Source organism: Polypterus senegalus, chromosome 5 (genome assembly GCF_016835505.1).
Source record: "Polypterus senegalus isolate Bchr_013 chromosome 5, ASM1683550v1, whole genome shotgun sequence".
Lineage (NCBI taxonomy): Eukaryota > Metazoa > Chordata > Cladistia > Polypteriformes > Polypteridae > Polypterus > Polypterus senegalus.
The window spans coordinates 176,025,599-176,043,634 of record NC_053158.1 but is presented as its reverse complement, the minus strand read 5'-3'; the positions used below and the strand labels follow the sequence as shown (position 1 = coordinate 176,043,634).

Sequence of the window (18,036 nt, the reverse complement as noted above, 5' to 3'; positions counted from 1 at the left end):
GAGAGCCCACCTTTTGCAGACATCTGTCTGTCACACACCCATATTGCCAGGTGACCAAACATGTGGGAGGAAATGAGTGCCCAGAAAGAGAATGCAAGATCCACGTAGACAGTGAATAGTTTGGGATTTGAAACCGTGATGCTGGAGCTGTGAAGAAGCAGTGCTATCCACCACGCCACTCTTCTGCCTTAGGATAATGCAGATCTTAAAGCTTTAGAGGATAAAATTATTGCAGAGTCATGGGGGATTTGTAAATAGAGAATAAGTAGAACTGCATGTGCTGTCAAAGTTCAAGCATACGTTTTGGTAAATGGTCCTTGATATAAATGCCAGAAGATGAGAATGTTTCTTTTAAATTGCTTAGCAGAGAGTAAACCACTGACTAAAGATGCCGCCAAGTCTTTTTTTTATTATTAATCTGCAATTATTGTGGCATTAAGTTTCCATGACTACAGAAGTCTGGGGCTTAAGGAAGTATGCCCACCTGCATGATAACTATGAAGCAATATAAGAATAGTCCTGGCTTCTCAGCTGCATTATAAACTGTATTTACTGCTAAAGGTTGTTCTGTACCGCAAATGAAGAGTCAAATAAATTGTCATATTGCAGCGCAGGTAGTGTAACCTAATGACTTATGCATTAAGCTATAAAGTACAAGGTTGCTGATTCATCGGCCACCCTTATGTAACCCTGTGCCAGTCAGGTTAATGGTGTAGTAATCAATTGTACTGTACAGTTTTGCGTTGCACATATTTGGCCATGCTGTGTCTACCATGTCAGTGGATGGCAGCAAAAATTAACCAATATGTGCCTGGTGCAATAATGAAGAATCACAGGTGAAGGGTGTCAGTATACCTTGTACTAAAAGACACATTATCTCACCTTCTGTCTACATTTTCTTCAGAGGGCCCATCTGCTGGTCTGCTATGATATGAGCTAAAACATTCTGGTCAACTTCACCACTAATAGTATTGCTATAGCTGTCAAACAGATCAAGATTAAAAGAGCATTACAAATTACAAAGACAAATTGGGTTGACATATTTTATTGGTGGTGCAGTAGACATTGATAAAGCTCTCTGCCAAATAAAGATTAGTTTGTAAGTTGCACATAGGCACAGTGGGTCAGTATTTAGTGTTGACATTTTTAAGCTCCATAGTCCTTCCTTGAAACCATAGCTTGTTCTTGTTATGTTGGCATCTGCCTTTCCCAGGGTACTGTGGTTTTCATCTCAAAGACATGAGTGCTAAGTGGTTACTTTTGAGCGATCAATCCCCCCATACAGTATGAATGAGTGTGATTGTATGCCTGGCATTGGCCTTTTGTTATGTCTAGGATAAGTTTCTATTTTGCCCTATCCTAAAATTGTATTAGGCAGGTTTAGTGGATGGATAAATGGAATGTTATAAGTAACTTTGATCTGGCCATGCTGTTTAACCCCTAATGCCCGAAGGGGTTTTTGGAATAATTGCACCAGAATTATATACCCAAAAAAGAGTGGCTTTTATTTTCCTTAGGTTAAAAAAGAACTTCAAGTGACCAAAGAGTAGTAACACTTCAGATTTTCAAAAACAAATCTGTTTTTGAATAAAAAGCTTTGTTTCACACCAGTATCAGCTAAATAAAACAGTACAGACTGCATATAATGAAAGAGAGCAAACAACATGGAAACCTGTGATTTATTTGAAGGAAGACACCTTTGGTATGTAATAATACCATTATTGCTTTTGGTTGACTTTTGGGTTTATTGCATCATTCACAAAAAAGTGTCCATTCATGAGTGGTTAATATTACACACAATGAAATAACTATGGGGCACAATAAAGTCCCAAATATTTGTGCTGTACATTCGGCAGCTAAGGGTATATAATGGATCAAGTCATTACTAAGAAAATTATACTTAACAAAATGGCCACCAAATCTGTACAAGTGTGGTTGTATGTACAGTATGTTTAGAAGGAACAGACCTTGAACCAAGAATCTGAGGCTCACACAACCAAAATAGTATAATTTGTTCACTAAAAAATAAATACATAAAGGGGCAGGTAATAACTGAAGGAGTCACTACAAACAATAATAAAATAAAGGTGTCCTGTGCATCTCGGGGATTAGTGAATGCAAATAATGGTCCTAACTACTCAAAAGTTGCCTTACCCACACTGACAACAACATTCACAATGCCACATACTTCCTTACCTCTCTCAAATCTCCCTGGCAACTTTACCTACCTGGCCTCCCTTTCTTCCTGCCAATGAAGCTGTTGCCTGTACTTCTTGCCCAGCACCAATCTCATCTGATCTTGGGGCAAGGAGGTCCATTTAAGTCCTGTAAGTCCACGAACCACTTCTTGTTTAACTTGAGAGAGACTTCCAGGGCTGGTCTTGTCCCTGAAAAACTCAATTATTTTTGCCAGAGTTTTCCCTCTGAGTATCCACTGGGGCCTGAATATGACATGCAGCAGTATTTTGGTGCAGCCATCTACTGTGTTGAGGGAAGCAAAACATTTTATTAAGCATCTGCCAATTTCATTCACTTGGCATGCTTGCCAGGACAGGTTAATATTGGCATCCCATCGAGGGTTCCACCCAATTCAGTATTAGTTGGTCCCCAGCTGTGATACCTTTTACAGTGATAACTTTCAGATACACAGATAGATAGACAGGATCTGAATAAAAATATTATTATACTGTAGCAACAACAACAAATCCCTCTCAATTATACACCAGAATGACTAAAAGAAAGAACATTAAAAGTAAACTTCTAACTTGGCAGTTGCAGTCACAATGAGACATTATGCAGGCGTATTGCCATGTATGTGAAGGAGCCTCTGTACTGTACTGTACTGTACACTCTGTCAGTGTGTCACAGAGAGGATGTGCATTGTTGTTCTTAATCACAAGTCATTTATTGCTGCTAACCACATATAATCTTTGGTTCATTTATTTTGCTTAAGTTTAGTGCATTCATTATCTAAGTGTAATGAGTTTAACTGTTCTTATAGAACAGTTAAATTCCTAGGATATAATTGCTTCTTTTTTTCTTAATCAGCTTCTATCTAATAACAAGATTGAGATGAGAAAGAAATCATCTTCCAAACAGCACATTTGGGGAATTTGCATATGTGTATGATTATTATAAGTTATCAACCACAATGAAATACTTGAATAATTGAATAACATAGAGAAAGACTGGAAGAAACGTATTTGCTTCAGTCTTCAAAGTATTTTAATGACATTCTCAGTACTGTGTTAGAAAATTATAGAAAATATTATAAAAGTCTGATCTGACAAAATGTGGGCACCTAGTTAAATAACATGTTTTATGTACGGTAAGAAATCACTTCTTGTTAAGAAGCTAGCTGAAGCAAAACCCTGCAGCCACCACAGCTCTCCAACTACAACAACAACATTTATTTATATAGCACATTTTCATACAAAAAAATGTAGCTCAAAGTGCTTTACATAATGAAGAATAGAAAAATAAGAGACACAGTAAGAAAATAAAATAAGTCAACATTAATTAACATAGAATAAGAGTAAGGTCCAATGGCCGGGGGGACAGAAAAAACAAAAAAAACTCCAGAACGCCGGAGAAAAAAAAAAAATCTGCAGGGATTCCAGGCCATGAGACCACCCAGTCCCCTCAGACTGAATTTGATTCTCCTAGTGTATATTATGTAATATAATATGTACATTGGCCCATGACAAGTGTACCAATAGGACAAAAGTAATTGGAAAAAATTAATACGTGGGGCTGTCATCACTGTTTATTCATGGCTGAAACAATCTTCTACTGCATAGGTGATCTTGAAACTTCTGAAACAGCATCAAAAAAGCATCAAGTGGGTTGCACTTTTTGTACAGACTTACACACTGATAGATTTGTTTGACATGTATTTTTTTCCTATTTTCTATTGAATCATAAAGTATGTAATGCATTTTCAAACTCACTGTCTGACTTGCCTAATAAAAAAGTGTACTAAATTTTCGTGACTTGCTTAACAGGCAGTGCAAATCGGAAGGACTGCAAATTCAGACCCGATCCTAGCATTCCTGCTCTCTTCACAGCCAGAAATGAGGACTACATCAGGAGTGGCTGGTCTCGTGGACACATGGCCCCAGCAGGTGACTACAAATATTCACTGGTAAGTCTAAGTTCCTCTCTCAAAATTAATCTGCATCTATAGTACATCTACCCGTAAAGTGTTATTTTTTATCAATTTCCTTCAGACACTGTCCATCCATAACCATGCACCATTTGTTAAGAAAATAAAACTTACATTGAAAGATTATACTGCAAAAGAATGGTGTAAGTGTGTTTCAGTTTTATTTTAATTGACATACCAGAAGGAACCTTACATGTTAATCTAGTAGAAACTGTACATGCTACTATATGTTTATTCATTAGTGCCAGTTTAAAATGAGAGATCATTTGACAGCTTTTCCAGTATTCAGTATAATTATGCAGATAAAAATAAAAAATTAGGTACCAAGATGAGTGAAACCAACATAAGGAAAAGCTAGGTCACGTCATCTTTGCATAGGATGTCAAGAACGTCAATAATCTGTAAAAATATGTGTACAAAAATATTTTATATCTTCAAACTTATATTTCACCCAGTGGTTTCTACAACCCCAATTCCAATGAAGTTGGGACGTTGTGTAAAACGTAAATAAAAACAGAATACAATGATTTGCAAATCCTTTTCAACCTATATTCAATTAAATGAACTACAAAGACAATATATCAAATGTGCAAACTGATAAACTTTATTGTTGTTTTGCAAATCTTTACTCATTTTGAATTTGATGCCTGCAACACGTTCCAAAAAAGCTGGGACAGGGGCATGTTTACCACTGTGTTATATCACCTTTTCTTTTAACAACACTCAATAAGCGTTTGGGAACTGAGGACACTAATTGTTGAAGCTGTGTAGGTGGAATTCTTTCCCATTCTTGCTTGATGTACAACTTCAGTTGTTCAACAGTCTGGGGTCTCCGTTGTCGTATTTTGTGCTTCATAATGCGCCACGCATTTTCAGTGGGAGACAGGTCTGGACTGCAGGCAGGCCAGTCTAGTACCCGCACTCTTTTACTACGAAGCCACGCTGTTGTAACACATGCAGAATGTGGCTTCGCATTGTCCTGCTGAAATAAGCAGGGATGTCCTTGAAAAAGACGTCGCTTGGATAGCAGCATATGTTGCTCCAGAACCTGTATGTACCTTTCAGCATTAATGGTGCCTTCACAGATGTGCAAGTTACCCATGCCATGGGCACTACCACACCCCCATACCATCACAGTTGCTGGCTTTTGAACTTTGCGCTGATAACAATCCGGATGGTCCTTTTCCTCTTTGGCCTGGAGGACACGATGTCCATGATTTCCCAAAACAATTTGAAATGTGGACTCGTCAGACCACAGCACACTTTTTCACTTTGCGTCAGTCCATCTCAGATGAGCTTGGGCCCAGAGAAGCCGACGGCGTTTCTGGGTGTTGTTGATATATGGCTTTCGCTTTGCATGGAAGAGCTTTAACTTGCACTTGTAGATGTAGCGACGAACTGTGTTAACTGACAATGGTTTTCTGAAGTATTCCTGAGCCCACGTGGTAATATCCTTTACAGAATGATGTCGGTTTTTAATGCAGTGCCGCCTTAGGGATCGAAGGTCACGGGCATCCAATGTTGGTATTCGGCCTTGCCGCTTACGTGCAGAGATTTCTCCAGATTCTCTGAATCTTTTGATGATGTTATGGTCAGTAGATGGTGAAATCCCTAGATTCCTTGCAATTGTACGTTTAGAAACGTTGTTCTTAAAATGCTGGACTATTTGCCCACACAGTTGTTCACAAAGTGGTGAACCTCGCCCCATCCTTGCTTGTGAATGACTGAGCCCTTTGGGGATGCTCCTTTTATACCCAATCATGACAAACACCTGCTTCCAATTAACCTGTTCACCTGCGGAATGTTCAAAACAGGTGTTTTTTGAACATTCCTCAACTTTCCCAGTCTTTTGTTGCCCCTGTTCCAGCTTTTTTGGAACATGTAGCAGGCATCAAATTCAAAATGAGTGAAGATTTGCAAAACAACAATAAAGTTTATCAGTTTGAACATTAGATATCTTGTCTTTGTAGTGTATTCAATTGAATATAGGTTGAAAAGGATTTGCAAATCATTGTATTCTGTTTTTATTTACGTTTTACACAACGTCCCAACTTCATTGGAATTGGGGTTGTACTATAAGTTCCACCCCCACGATCCAGATCTGCTTGACGCAGGTTTTGAGAATGGACAAATTAACTGTTTTGTTGTTTCTTAAGATAAGAAGGATTGCTGCAGGTTTCATTCTCACTGAATGACTGAGGGACCCTAAGAAGACACACGGGAATATACATCACTGAGTAACTAAATGTGCTGTATTAGTGTATGTAATAGTAACTGTACTACACTACAGATATTTCCATTGAATACAAAATGTTCACAGGAAGACTGAATAGGCACCTGGTGGTCCTCATAGCCACATGTATATTTGGCCTGTCATTAAGGTGAATTTCTAGGACTCTAGATATGTGCATCTCATTTGTTTATTGCACTGCACTGACATCAGTACCCGTCTCGTATTTCATAGAAGGTTTTTGGAAAAGGCTATTGAAACAGATAAACAAATATGTTAGTTTCAAGAACAGAACAATACCAACTTCTAAGCTTGAGAAAGAAGAAAAAAGAAAACAAAGATTCAACAGCCAAACTATTGCGCATCTCTCTTTTTTCGAGAGTCACATTTTTCACCCTGTTACAGATTACATTGATAGAAATATTTATGACTTCCTGTGGTACAGAGACACAGTAGTAATAGGTATTGTCTTAAGGTTCAAGTTTCTTGCACCCAGGTGTTGTCTGAGCAGAGTTTGCATTGTCTCTCCCAGTGTGCATGAGTTATTCTCACACATTCCAAAGACCGTGTTTGGTTAATTGGCAATTAATCATTGTTTCTATGGGTTTTGCAGTGGACTGACTATCCATCCGGGGTTGTTTACTGCTTTGGTTCCGGTGCTACTATGATGGACAGTGACCCCTCATGACCCTTAATTGAACTGGATGTTTATGGATTATGGATGTTTATGTTTATGTTACTGGATGTGCAGGATTTGTTTTGCTCAGTACTGTTTTATCTCACTAGATGGAGACATCTACTAATGTTGATGGAAGTTTAACAATTTGAGAAAGTAATTTTATTCACTTACTTACTGATTACTCCATTTCATCCATCCATTTCCCTACCCGCTGAATCCGAACACAGGGTCAATCCCAGCCAACACAGGGCACAAGGCAGGAACCAATCCAGGGCAGGGTGCCAACCCACCGCAGGACACACACAAACACACCCACACACCAAGCACACACTAGAGCCAATTTAGAATTGCCAATCCACCTAACCTGCATGTCTTTGGACTGTGGGAGGAAACCGGAGCACCCGGAGGAAACCCACGCAGACACGGGGAGAGGACCCGGGAATCGAACCCAACTCCTAACTGCAAGGCAACAGCGCTACCACTGCGCCACCGTGCCGCCCTACTCCATTTCATGAAAAGGTAAATTCAGAAACCAGTGCTGCTTTACAAGCAAGACTGGGTTCAAAGGAGTAACCAACCCAAAGTTCACTAAATCACAAATCCACAAATCACCCACATCAGGTCAATTTAGAGTCCCAAATATCATACCTTTTGTCTTTTGGAGAAACTGTGGTACCTGGTGAAATCCAATTCAATCACAGGGAGAGCAGATACACTTCATGCAGATCAGCTTAGAACTGTGGTGCTGTGAGGCAGCATCACTATCCTATATGCTCTTTTGCAACCTCTTGAGAAAATGAGCTGTAGTTAAAAGAAATGACCCCTACATTTCAAACCTTAACAGTATTTTTATTTTAAAATGAAATTTTAAAATTCAGTTTACAGAGTAATTTTGCAGAAAATTGATTAATACTGGATCAGTATTGCGACCATTTCTAAGTACAGTAGAACTTCTCTATCCACAGATTTGGTTTCAACAGTTTCAGTTATCCATGGTTTACCATGGCGCAAAACTATTAAATATAAAATTCCAGAAATAGTTTCACATTATGTGCCATTCTGAGCAAATGTTTTCATCAGCATAATGTGGGGGCATGCCTCTGCCTCTGATGTTATTTTCATTGTGCTGATGAGTTCATTCTCGATAGAGTGTATGTATAGTAATGTACAATATATTTTATTATTAATTAATGCTGGTAATGTCTTATTGTGCGTATTTTATCAATTAAACTTTATCATAGGTATGCATATATACAAACGCAACTTAAATATAGGGTTCACTTCTATCTGTGGTTTCTGGCATCCGCGGTAGGTCTTGGAATATATTGCCCACAAATATAGGAGGACTACTGTATAAATAAAATGACAAAAATTAACCAAATGCATTCCTTTCACTGACACACCAAGTTAAGAAAATGTGACATTTTGAACAATGTTGTCAGGCTGGGATTTGGCCTCCATGACCATGACCCTGATTTGGAGGTTTGAGAATATTATATCCCTTTAAAGCAGCCATTCAAAATGGTTAAATTCTGACCCCCTGCTTCAGGACTTTAAAAATTCACAGCAGGTCAATTTTATAATACTGGTGATACCTTTTTTTATTAGTTATCTGTCTTTTATGGTTGATCTAATTTGTTTACAGTATAACTAAAAATTATGTCTTTTACATTCTCATATTTTGCTATTTGCCAAAAATATTTTACTTTTTCTGTCAGTACAATAGTGGGCAAGAGCTCCTGGCACAGCCACAAATGTCTCATGCATATTCTTGTCTTATTTTTGTTTACTTTCTCAGCCCTTTGGCATATACTGCTCTTTAATGTCTCTAAGTTTCACTCTTTTTTGCTCTTTCCTTCAGTTCTTTATATCATCCGTTCTGCATCATCCAATCCATTATCATCACCCTTTGCCTTCCAGTGTAGAAACATCATGCTCCCTTCATCATGTTTGTACAAAGAGAATGAATGTGCACAATGTGTCAGAGCTGGTTTTTCTTTCTCATCCTGACTGAATTGCAGATTACTCTGTCACTCCAGAAGTTTCCAGTACTTGCTTGCTAGTACAATGTTCCACTCTGCTGAATTCCTCAACTTACTAGTGTTTTCAATAGCCTCCAGTAATTTAATGACTTTATTCCTGATCAGCAAGGTTTACTACATTTAAGACACAACAATCCACAAAAGAGACTTTGTCATCATTTTTATTTAGGCCTCCTCCTTTTTGTAAAATGCCTTTTAATTTATTGTTACCATGCTTTTATTTCATGGTGACATATCATTGGGCTTCCTCTTTTCTTTGTTTTTAAACCTTTGTTTCCTCTTTGTTACAAGTTTGCTAAGTAACACCCCTGTTTTATTGATATTCATTTTGAGGGAACAGATAGTTGACGGTGGCTCAGTGGCACCCCTTTGTTACATGGTTTTCCTATAGGTACTTCGGTTTTCCTCCTTCATCCACAACAACATGCCTCTTAGTTTAACTGTTAATTGTAAATAGGTCTCCATTTGACTAAGTAGCCTTCATCAAGAGCTGGCTCCTGCCTTGCATGTGATGCTTTCAGGATAGACTCTGGCTCTCCACACTGTTCACTTGGATTAAAGTTTGAGAATATTGTTCTGTTTCATTAATGCAAAATACAGTGTTGTTAACAGCATCTCTGTTATGCAGTAATACCATACTGTTCACTGTAATGGATCCTATTGCATTTGTCTTTTGTATTTTTTGTCAACATTTCTTAAATTTGGGTCCAGTGCACCAGTACATTAATATAATAGCTAAAGATATCTAGATATCTACTGTATAATCTCCAAACTCTGGTGCTTTGAGGTTTTCTTTGATTAGGACAAAAACATCTGTGAAGTGTGAGCATGGGAAAGCCACCATTAAAATAAAATGTATTGTGGTGCAAAAACTCTGAGAGATTCTCTCCTAATGACTTCTCTCCAGTTGTAGTCAAAATGTTTGAAGTTTATTTTCCAGTCCTTCTGTCTTCTTGTTCTTTTACATCTTTTTGTAATTATTCTGTCAATATAGTCAAGCCTATATCTTCTTATTGTCTGTCGTCTTGTAGGTGTGGTCAACTTTTTCCCTTTCCAGAGAGGGCCTCAATATATATAGTATTTCTTCCAGTGTGCATTGTTTCTTCTATCAAAGTTAGCTTCACGCCTTGCCTGTAATTGTTTGTCATCTTCTGTCTGTCTGTCTGTCTCTCTCTCTCCATCTTTCTTGCCAAACTTTTCTTCCTCTTGTACAGATTTGGCTCTTTTGTTGCATTTTTTTCAGTTTGTGACTGTGTCCATTGTCACTTTGTTTGTGTAGTTTTTTCTTTTTATTTGTTCGAATTTGCCATTCAAACTTCTGTATTCTCTTCTAACTTTGTCTATGGTTTAGATTTTTTTGTTTCTGTTCTATCATGAAGTACACCAACCTTTCAGCTGCCATTCTGGTTTTTTACATGCTTATTTTGCTAGCATACTACTGTATAGGTCAAATCCCATTATAATTAATACCGAAGTAACGAAATACTTTTTGTTGGCCCAGATAAACATTCATACAACACCATGTTTGACAGATATTGTTTTAAAGAGATGTAAATTTCAGTGTAATGAACATTTTTTTGACCAAAAATGGCCACCGATGATGATAATGCGATGCAAAAAGAAATATTTAATGCTTAACCTATACTTTCACTGAATATCATGGACACTGCAACAGGGCATCTTTTTTTTGTTACACCAAAAGAAAGTGTCAGTCTTTTGCAAAATTTCCCATCTCAGGCAGTCTTGGGATGTGCGTAGGTGCTGAATTCTGATTAAGTACTCTACCGAGCGTCCACGTTTGTAGTTGAGTCATGTGCAGATACTGTACTGTTTTGAGTTTCATAGCGCTTCTCAAAGTTTTCTTTGTAATGAACAAAAAAAAGTGAGAAATGGCATCAGTTTACACTAAAAAAAAGTCTAATGTCTCATTAGACTTATTCATACCTGTATTTCTATTTTAAAATTAAATTATATCTAAAGTCTCATTTTCAAATAAAATATTTTTTGCAGTTTAAGAAACGTTGTTTTACTTATATAGGTATTGTCAAACTTGGGTCGCTTGAGTTGCACGAAAGGCAAGAAAGTGAATCCAGTTTCCAAAAAAAAATATAGGTGTTTTATTAGTATACAGAGAAGGCAGGTGCAGTCTCAAGGCTTCATTCAAAATAGGAGCCGAAGTTCAGGCGTAAACCAGGGGGCAGAAAAAGAAACAGGTTTTTAGTGGAGCAAGAGAAGTAAGAATACCATTAAGACAAGTGTTATAATATGAGACCAGTTCTATGGGAGTGGTTAAATTATAAAAGTCCATTTGGGAATCAATTCTAGAAGACAGCAAATTCAAGTTAATATTCTTAATGTTACAAAAAACTATAAGACGGGGGAACTTAGGAACAGAAAAAGTAAGTTTAGCATTAAATGAAAGGAGAAAATGATCTGTTATAGTGAGTTCATCTGCTGTAAGAGCGAGAGGAACAACACCAGAGCAGCAGATCAGGTCCAAGATATGTCCTTTACAATGGGTAGTAACATCAGTGTGCTGCTGGTATCCAAAACTCTCCAGGCAAGATAAAAAGTCTCTAGTGAGAAGGATATTGATATTGATGTGACTTCCTGAGAGACAGCAGCGCTACTGCTCCGCCACTGTGTCACCACCGTGTGTGTAATTATTAACAGTATTCATTATTTACACAAAATTGATGATTTATCTGTAAAATGTAACATACATACTTTGATGCATTTCATCATGAAAGTGATATCAAGTATAAATCTAAGGATTCTAAATGTGCAGAGAGTTGGAATATCATACATTTAATGTGTTCTGTGTGGTGATGTATCGCTGCTGTCAGGTCAGGAGGAAGCCCCAGAAGCACATAGTAATTAACAACTGGGTCTGGTCCTGGTCCAGTTTCATACCTTCCATCTTTGAAGGTGACTCTCTCAGCATGTTTTCTGTGCTTTTTCTCCTCCTCATGTGTCTCATACTCGCACTTCTTCTTTCAATCACGTCTTCAAAGCTAAACTGACCAATCAGATTGCTCTGAGAGACTTGACACACTCACCTTAGCATTTTATTATAGAGTGGATTCCTGTTCCTATGGTGCCTTGCATAGTCCATTCTCTTCTTCTCCTGCTCTGTCTACAGAGTTTTATTGCCCCATTAATAGTAAGTAATGAATTTATTTTACTAGTCATTCTTTGCCATTCTGGTAATCCTGGTCTGACTTCATTAAAGGCTGATGCAGCCATGTTGGCTTGCATAATTCTCATGTCATAAGATGATCATTTGATTTTCTCTGCCATTATTCTGACTTATAATTTATTATGTTGAGTTTCCACAAGTATTAGCTTCCAACTTCCTATTTGCGATCTCCACCATCCCGTCACCTTACCTTGGATGTTCCCAGTTTTCTTGTGATCAGGCCTCACATATCCAGTTTGAAATTTGACAGCTGATCTCATCATCCCTTATGATGCTCCAAGTTCCAGTGTTTGTTCCTAGTTTCCTAGTATTTTAGTGTTTGACAGTAATGGAGGCTGCATTCTGCCCACATCCATACATACCTTTCTAGTCAGATAAGTGGCTTTTTTATGCCCTTCACATTATGTTTTGCTGTCCATTTCATCAACGAACATGACAAATATAATTGGGATGGTTTTCAGTTATCTTCCCTAGTGGTTTAAATTCAGGTGTTTCTTCTCACCCATTGTTTGTGCTCTTTATTTGTGACCTGACTACTAAATAGGCTTATCTGTAAGGTCATTCCATGTTTAGTTAACTTTATTTTCTCCTTTTTTACTTTTTCTGGTGATTTGCTTTTAATACATGATTTTTGCTGTCTTGTCTTCTAAAGATGATTGCCTTAAACTATCAGAATGGAATGCAGCAGGAGCTTTAAAATGGAAATTACTTTATAGGCCAAATTGGCATATCTTAATCAGTTTCCCAAAAAAAGCTGCTCCAGAATGCATGTGATCTCAGACTGGAACAATGGTTCACCTGTCAGCAGGACACTGACTCATAGCATACAGCCTGGACAGCACTGGAAAGGCTTTGCGACAAGACTATTCTTGAGTAGTTTCACAGAGCCAGATGTATAATATATCTGTCTGGAGGTAGCTATGAGTGAATTTTATATAACACTGTGGAAACGATTCAGAGACTGTCATGTTTCTAAACCAATTCAAAGCCACGATAAGGTGGAATTGCAAAAAGCAATGGTGTTCTTGTTAACCTGAAAACAGAGAACAAGTTTCTGATTATGTCCTCAACCGCAAATTCTCCCTAAAAGACCCCTGTTAAATATATAAATGTGTATCCTATGCGGAAAGTATATTTCTTGTGTTTAAATGAAGTACAAGGGTGAAAACTTTTCTTTAAAATAATTAAACATTGACATCTAAAAACATCAGTGAATTAGTGATAAAAGAGAGCGATACATTGTCTCAGTGTTCACACTCTCTATTGTTCAGTTGCGACAACAGTGTTGAAGTCGATGTAAGGTTTTAAGAATTGGCAGCTATGTTAGTGTAAATATCAGCTGCAAAATGTGTATTCCATGTAAATGGTGTATCACACCCTGTGAAAAGCAAATGAAACGTCATTAAGAAAGATTGATAACAACAGAAAATGCAGATTTCGCTACTCAAAACACCTTGATCAACAAATTTGCTTACCAACACCAGTAGAACAACAAACACGGCTGCAAAGCGTCCATCATCTGACTGCAAGTCTAAATAAATGACTAAACTAAGATAACATTACTGTCTAATTGGAAATGCAAACATGCCATGCCAGAATATAGCTGCATTATTTTAACATGTAGCATTGACCACGTAGACCACAATGCTTATGTTAACTCTGTTTGCTATTTTTATACCTTATAGTGATGCAATAATTTAAATGACAGAAAGTTATCAAAACAGAGAGGGAAGCACTTCTCAAAAGCTTGAAGCCAAGCAGCTGTAGTGGTCTGTGTGTCTCTCTGTCTGCCTTTTTATTCTGTTACTGTGCTCATTACAATATACAAATCAATTATTAAAGGATAAGTTTGGTATTTTTCAAGTTGAAGTTATTTCTTCACAAACATGGCATGTATTGTGTTGGCATGCAGTCTTTTGTGATAGTTGTGGATGAGGCGCTTGATTTTCTCAGGTGGTAGAGCTGCCCATTCCTCTTGGCAAAAATCCTCCAGGACCCCTAAATTCTTAGGTTGTCTTGCATGAAATGCACGTTTGAGATCTCCCCAAAGTGGCTGAATGATACTAAAGTCAGGACACTGTGATGGCCACTCCAGCACCTTAACTTTTTTCTGATATAGCCTCTGAAGAGTCAGCTTGGCCTTTTTATTTTGGGTCATTGTCATGTTAAAAGATTCAAGTGCGTGCCATGCTCAGTTTTCAGACTAATGAATGCAAGTTACCCTCCACTATTTTCCAGTAACATGCTGCATTCAAGTTGCTTTCAGTTTTCACTAAGTTACCTGTGCCACTATAGCTCAAACACCCCCAGAATATCAGAGATCGCCCTCCATGCTTCACAGTAGGGATGGCATACTTTTTGTCATGGGCCTTATTGTGCCCTCTCCAAAGATAGTGTTTGTTTGCGACCATAGAGGTCAATGTTGGTCACATCATTTGAAGCTTGTCTAGATGCTGTTTGGCATACTGCAAGCTGGCTGTGTTGTGGAGTTGGTACAGCAAAGGCTTTTTTCTTGGAACTCGACCATGCAGCCCATTTTGTTCAAGTATATCCTTATTCTGCATCTTAAAACGACAACATAACTTGTTTGCAGAGAAGCCTGTATTTCAGCTGAAGTGGCTTGTGGATTTTCCTTGGCATCTCGACAAATGAGCATGGCAGTTGTGGCTGAAATCTCAGTTGGTCCAACTGACCGTGGCTTGGTAACAACATAACCCCTAACTTAACACTTTATTTTATCAGAGTTTGAACACTACTGAAGGCATTTTCAGATCTCTGTATATCTTTTTATGTCCCTTACCCTGATTTATACAATTCAGCAATCGTTTCTCGCAGGTCCCTTGACAGTTCTTTTGCTTTCCCCATGGCTCGGTATCCAGCAAAGTCAGTGCAGCTCTGCAAGAATTTAAATTGACTGATTGCAATCAAAGAAGTTACAGATGTGGACACTCTCCCTTAATTACCCTTAATTTGAACATGTTTGTGTCTCCTTGTGTGTGTATATTATCAGCCCCAGCATTCAAGGGTATGTAAACTTTTGATCAGGCCCATTTGGGTGATTTCGCTTATCATTATGATTATATGATAATAAATTGTTTTGCCTGAGCACACTCCCTAATTAAAGGAAAGTTTCCGGCATGCTTACTTATATTTTCCTAACAATGGCAAATATTTTAGAAATTCTGCCAGGATATGTAAACTTCTGAGCACAACTGTATATATTTTATATAAATATTAATGGGGTGTTGTTCAAACCATTGACACTCTCAAAGAACAGTTGACTGAAAGAGACTAAAATGGTTATGTATCAAAAAGAGAATAATAATTTACCAACAATGGTATTTTATGATCTTTTTTATATTTTAACTTCATCTTTAAGATTCTCCATTTGCTTGTTTAAGCTTGGGGAAGGAATTATACTTATTTCTCATAATGTTTCTGCCTTAGGATGTTTCTGCCTGTAATATCACTGTATTTCTGTAGATGGTGCTATGTGTCCTTTTTAATGTTGTGTTCCTGTAAATTCTGCACATAAAGCTGCAAACAGATGGAAAAATACAACCTTTCATTATTTCATAAAGGATAATCCTTACCTGACCTTGAGTTACCTTCATTATGATGAGTGGCATCAGGCTTTGAAATAAGGTTGGTCAAATGTCCAGCATCATGTCACTGTAATATACACAAATCAGCTACATTATGAAATCAAGTGACCGCAGCTTTACAGAGCAAGGAATTAAAAATTTAGGTCATTGTGTCTGCTCCCTCTTGGAAATGAGAGACGTCACATTACAGATTTACAGATTCAAATTCCATTACACTCTCCTTGATTTGAAATTCAGATAATAATATGAGTTGGGCAGGACAATTGCACAGTGGTTAGTGCTGGGAACTTACAGCCGAAGGTTTCAATCCTATCCTGATCACTAACCCTGTGGAGTTTGCATTATTTTTATTTCTCTTTGTGAGTTTTCTGCTGATCCTCTAGCATTTTCCACCATCTTAAAAGCATATGTTTAGGCTGTTTGGAGATTTAAAGTGTGTGTGCGTGTGTGTGTGTGTCTTGTGATGAACTACATTCCGGTCCAAGGCTGTGTTTTGCCATGCACCCTTTGCTGTCTTAATAAGCTCTGGATTCCCACAGCCTTGTAATTTGTCAGTTTTACAAACCTGATGGATGGAGTTAAATAATTTTAAAGCACATAAAGCTGTATCATATAGTTTTTTTTAAAGTTCAAGTAACAGTTCTGGTTAGATGTAATTTGTTGTAAGCCTGGGTGTCTAAGTATTTGAAAATAATATAATGTACAGGTTTTTTTAATACTAAAGACATTCTTTAACTGAATTTCTTACTTTTACCAGATGCCTAATTTTTCAATTTTCAGGCAAAGACTGCAGGATGTAAAAAGAATGAAATTTCCATTTCATCAAAAATGTAATAAAAATATATATTTATTTGTGTGTGTATATGATATATAACTATGTGTGTGTGTGTTTTCAAATAAGAGTGTGTCCCTTTAGAAAGGTTGCCTTAGTTCAGCCTTAGCAATGTGAAATGACATCATGAAATTCCAAAAAGTTTAAAATAACAGGTGAATTAAAGGTTAATACATCACTATGTGCACCTGTGCAGGTTTTTACTTATAAATAGGAGAGAAGCTTTCCCTGAAGTATTGTGAAGAGATTACTGAATGTACTCAGATCTGCACTGTTGAAGTTCTGTCAACATTGTGCTTTATTTTTCAGAATTGTAGAAATTTAAGAAAACGCTCAGTTAAATAGTCACTAGTGTCAGCCAACAAATTATTCAGCAGAAATGAGTCAAGAAACGCTACTGGGGCTCCTTTATTCCAACAGCAGTACATCTGCAAGATTTCTTCCTGTGACTATGAAAGCCAAGTCAGAACTTTTCTTTCTTTTTAATTTTCTTGCTTTATGGTCATTGTGGTATGTGTTCAGACCAAAGTGTGTGTGTATATTTACTTATTTATCTATCTGTCTGCCTGTCAGATCCCATCCTGTTTAGAACTCATCCTTTTTTAGAAGATTGTAAGACAGGCCTAGGCCAGCTGCTGCCCAGGCTGTGCCAGGATGCTTCATAGTTTATTATGGCACATGCTAATCTGCTTAAATATGGTCAAATCATTCCGTGGTCTGGTGCTGTATTTTTGTAATAATTGGTGTTGCTTTATCAAAGGCTGCCTGCCTACACTCATTTATAGCAGGCTTCTTTAGAGGCAATAGTTAAACTAATATGCATATCTTCATAATGTGTTTGACAATGCACTCTGTCGATGATTGGTCTGAATTGAACTCGGGTCTAATAAACTTTAAGGGGGCACATATATTGCGAACTTGCTTCATTTTAATTTTTGTTATATTTTTTCCCTCATCTTGTAACCTTGTGAGCTCTCCTGTAACACTTAATACATTATTTCAGTTCTCTTGCATTACATGGCCCTTTTTAAAAATGCCTTGCACCCTTCTAATGGATCACTTTCTTCTTACATAATAGGTAAATTTTATTGCTCTGTTGCTATTCCATAAAGTAGAAATGAGCCTACCTCTTTCATGCTGTTATGGGGCCATGCAGTTCATGTACTAGTTTTGAGCTCTTTTTTTATTTTGGCACCTACATGCCTTAACTAAACCTAAGCTTTTGATCTGTGCCCTTAAAACTGCCAGTATGATGCACTGGTACCATTTTTTGACAGACAATAC

General features: G+C 37.5%; 1 protein-coding gene across 5 annotated transcripts in view; it reads left to right on the top strand.

Annotated features, from left to right (window-relative positions):
* The window catches only part of LOC120529657 (nuclease EXOG, mitochondrial-like), a 78,587-nt gene that overhangs the window by 6,801 nt on the left and 53,750 nt on the right, over nucleotides 1–18,036 (top strand). For all 5 annotated transcript variants that reach the window (XM_039753650.1, XM_039753651.1, XM_039753648.1 and 2 more), the window contains exon 3: nucleotides 4,005–4,144. In XM_039753650.1, the coding sequence (XP_039609584.1) occupies nucleotides 4,005–4,144 (140 nt within the window). The remainder of the gene's footprint in view (nucleotides 1–4,004; nucleotides 4,145–18,036) is intronic.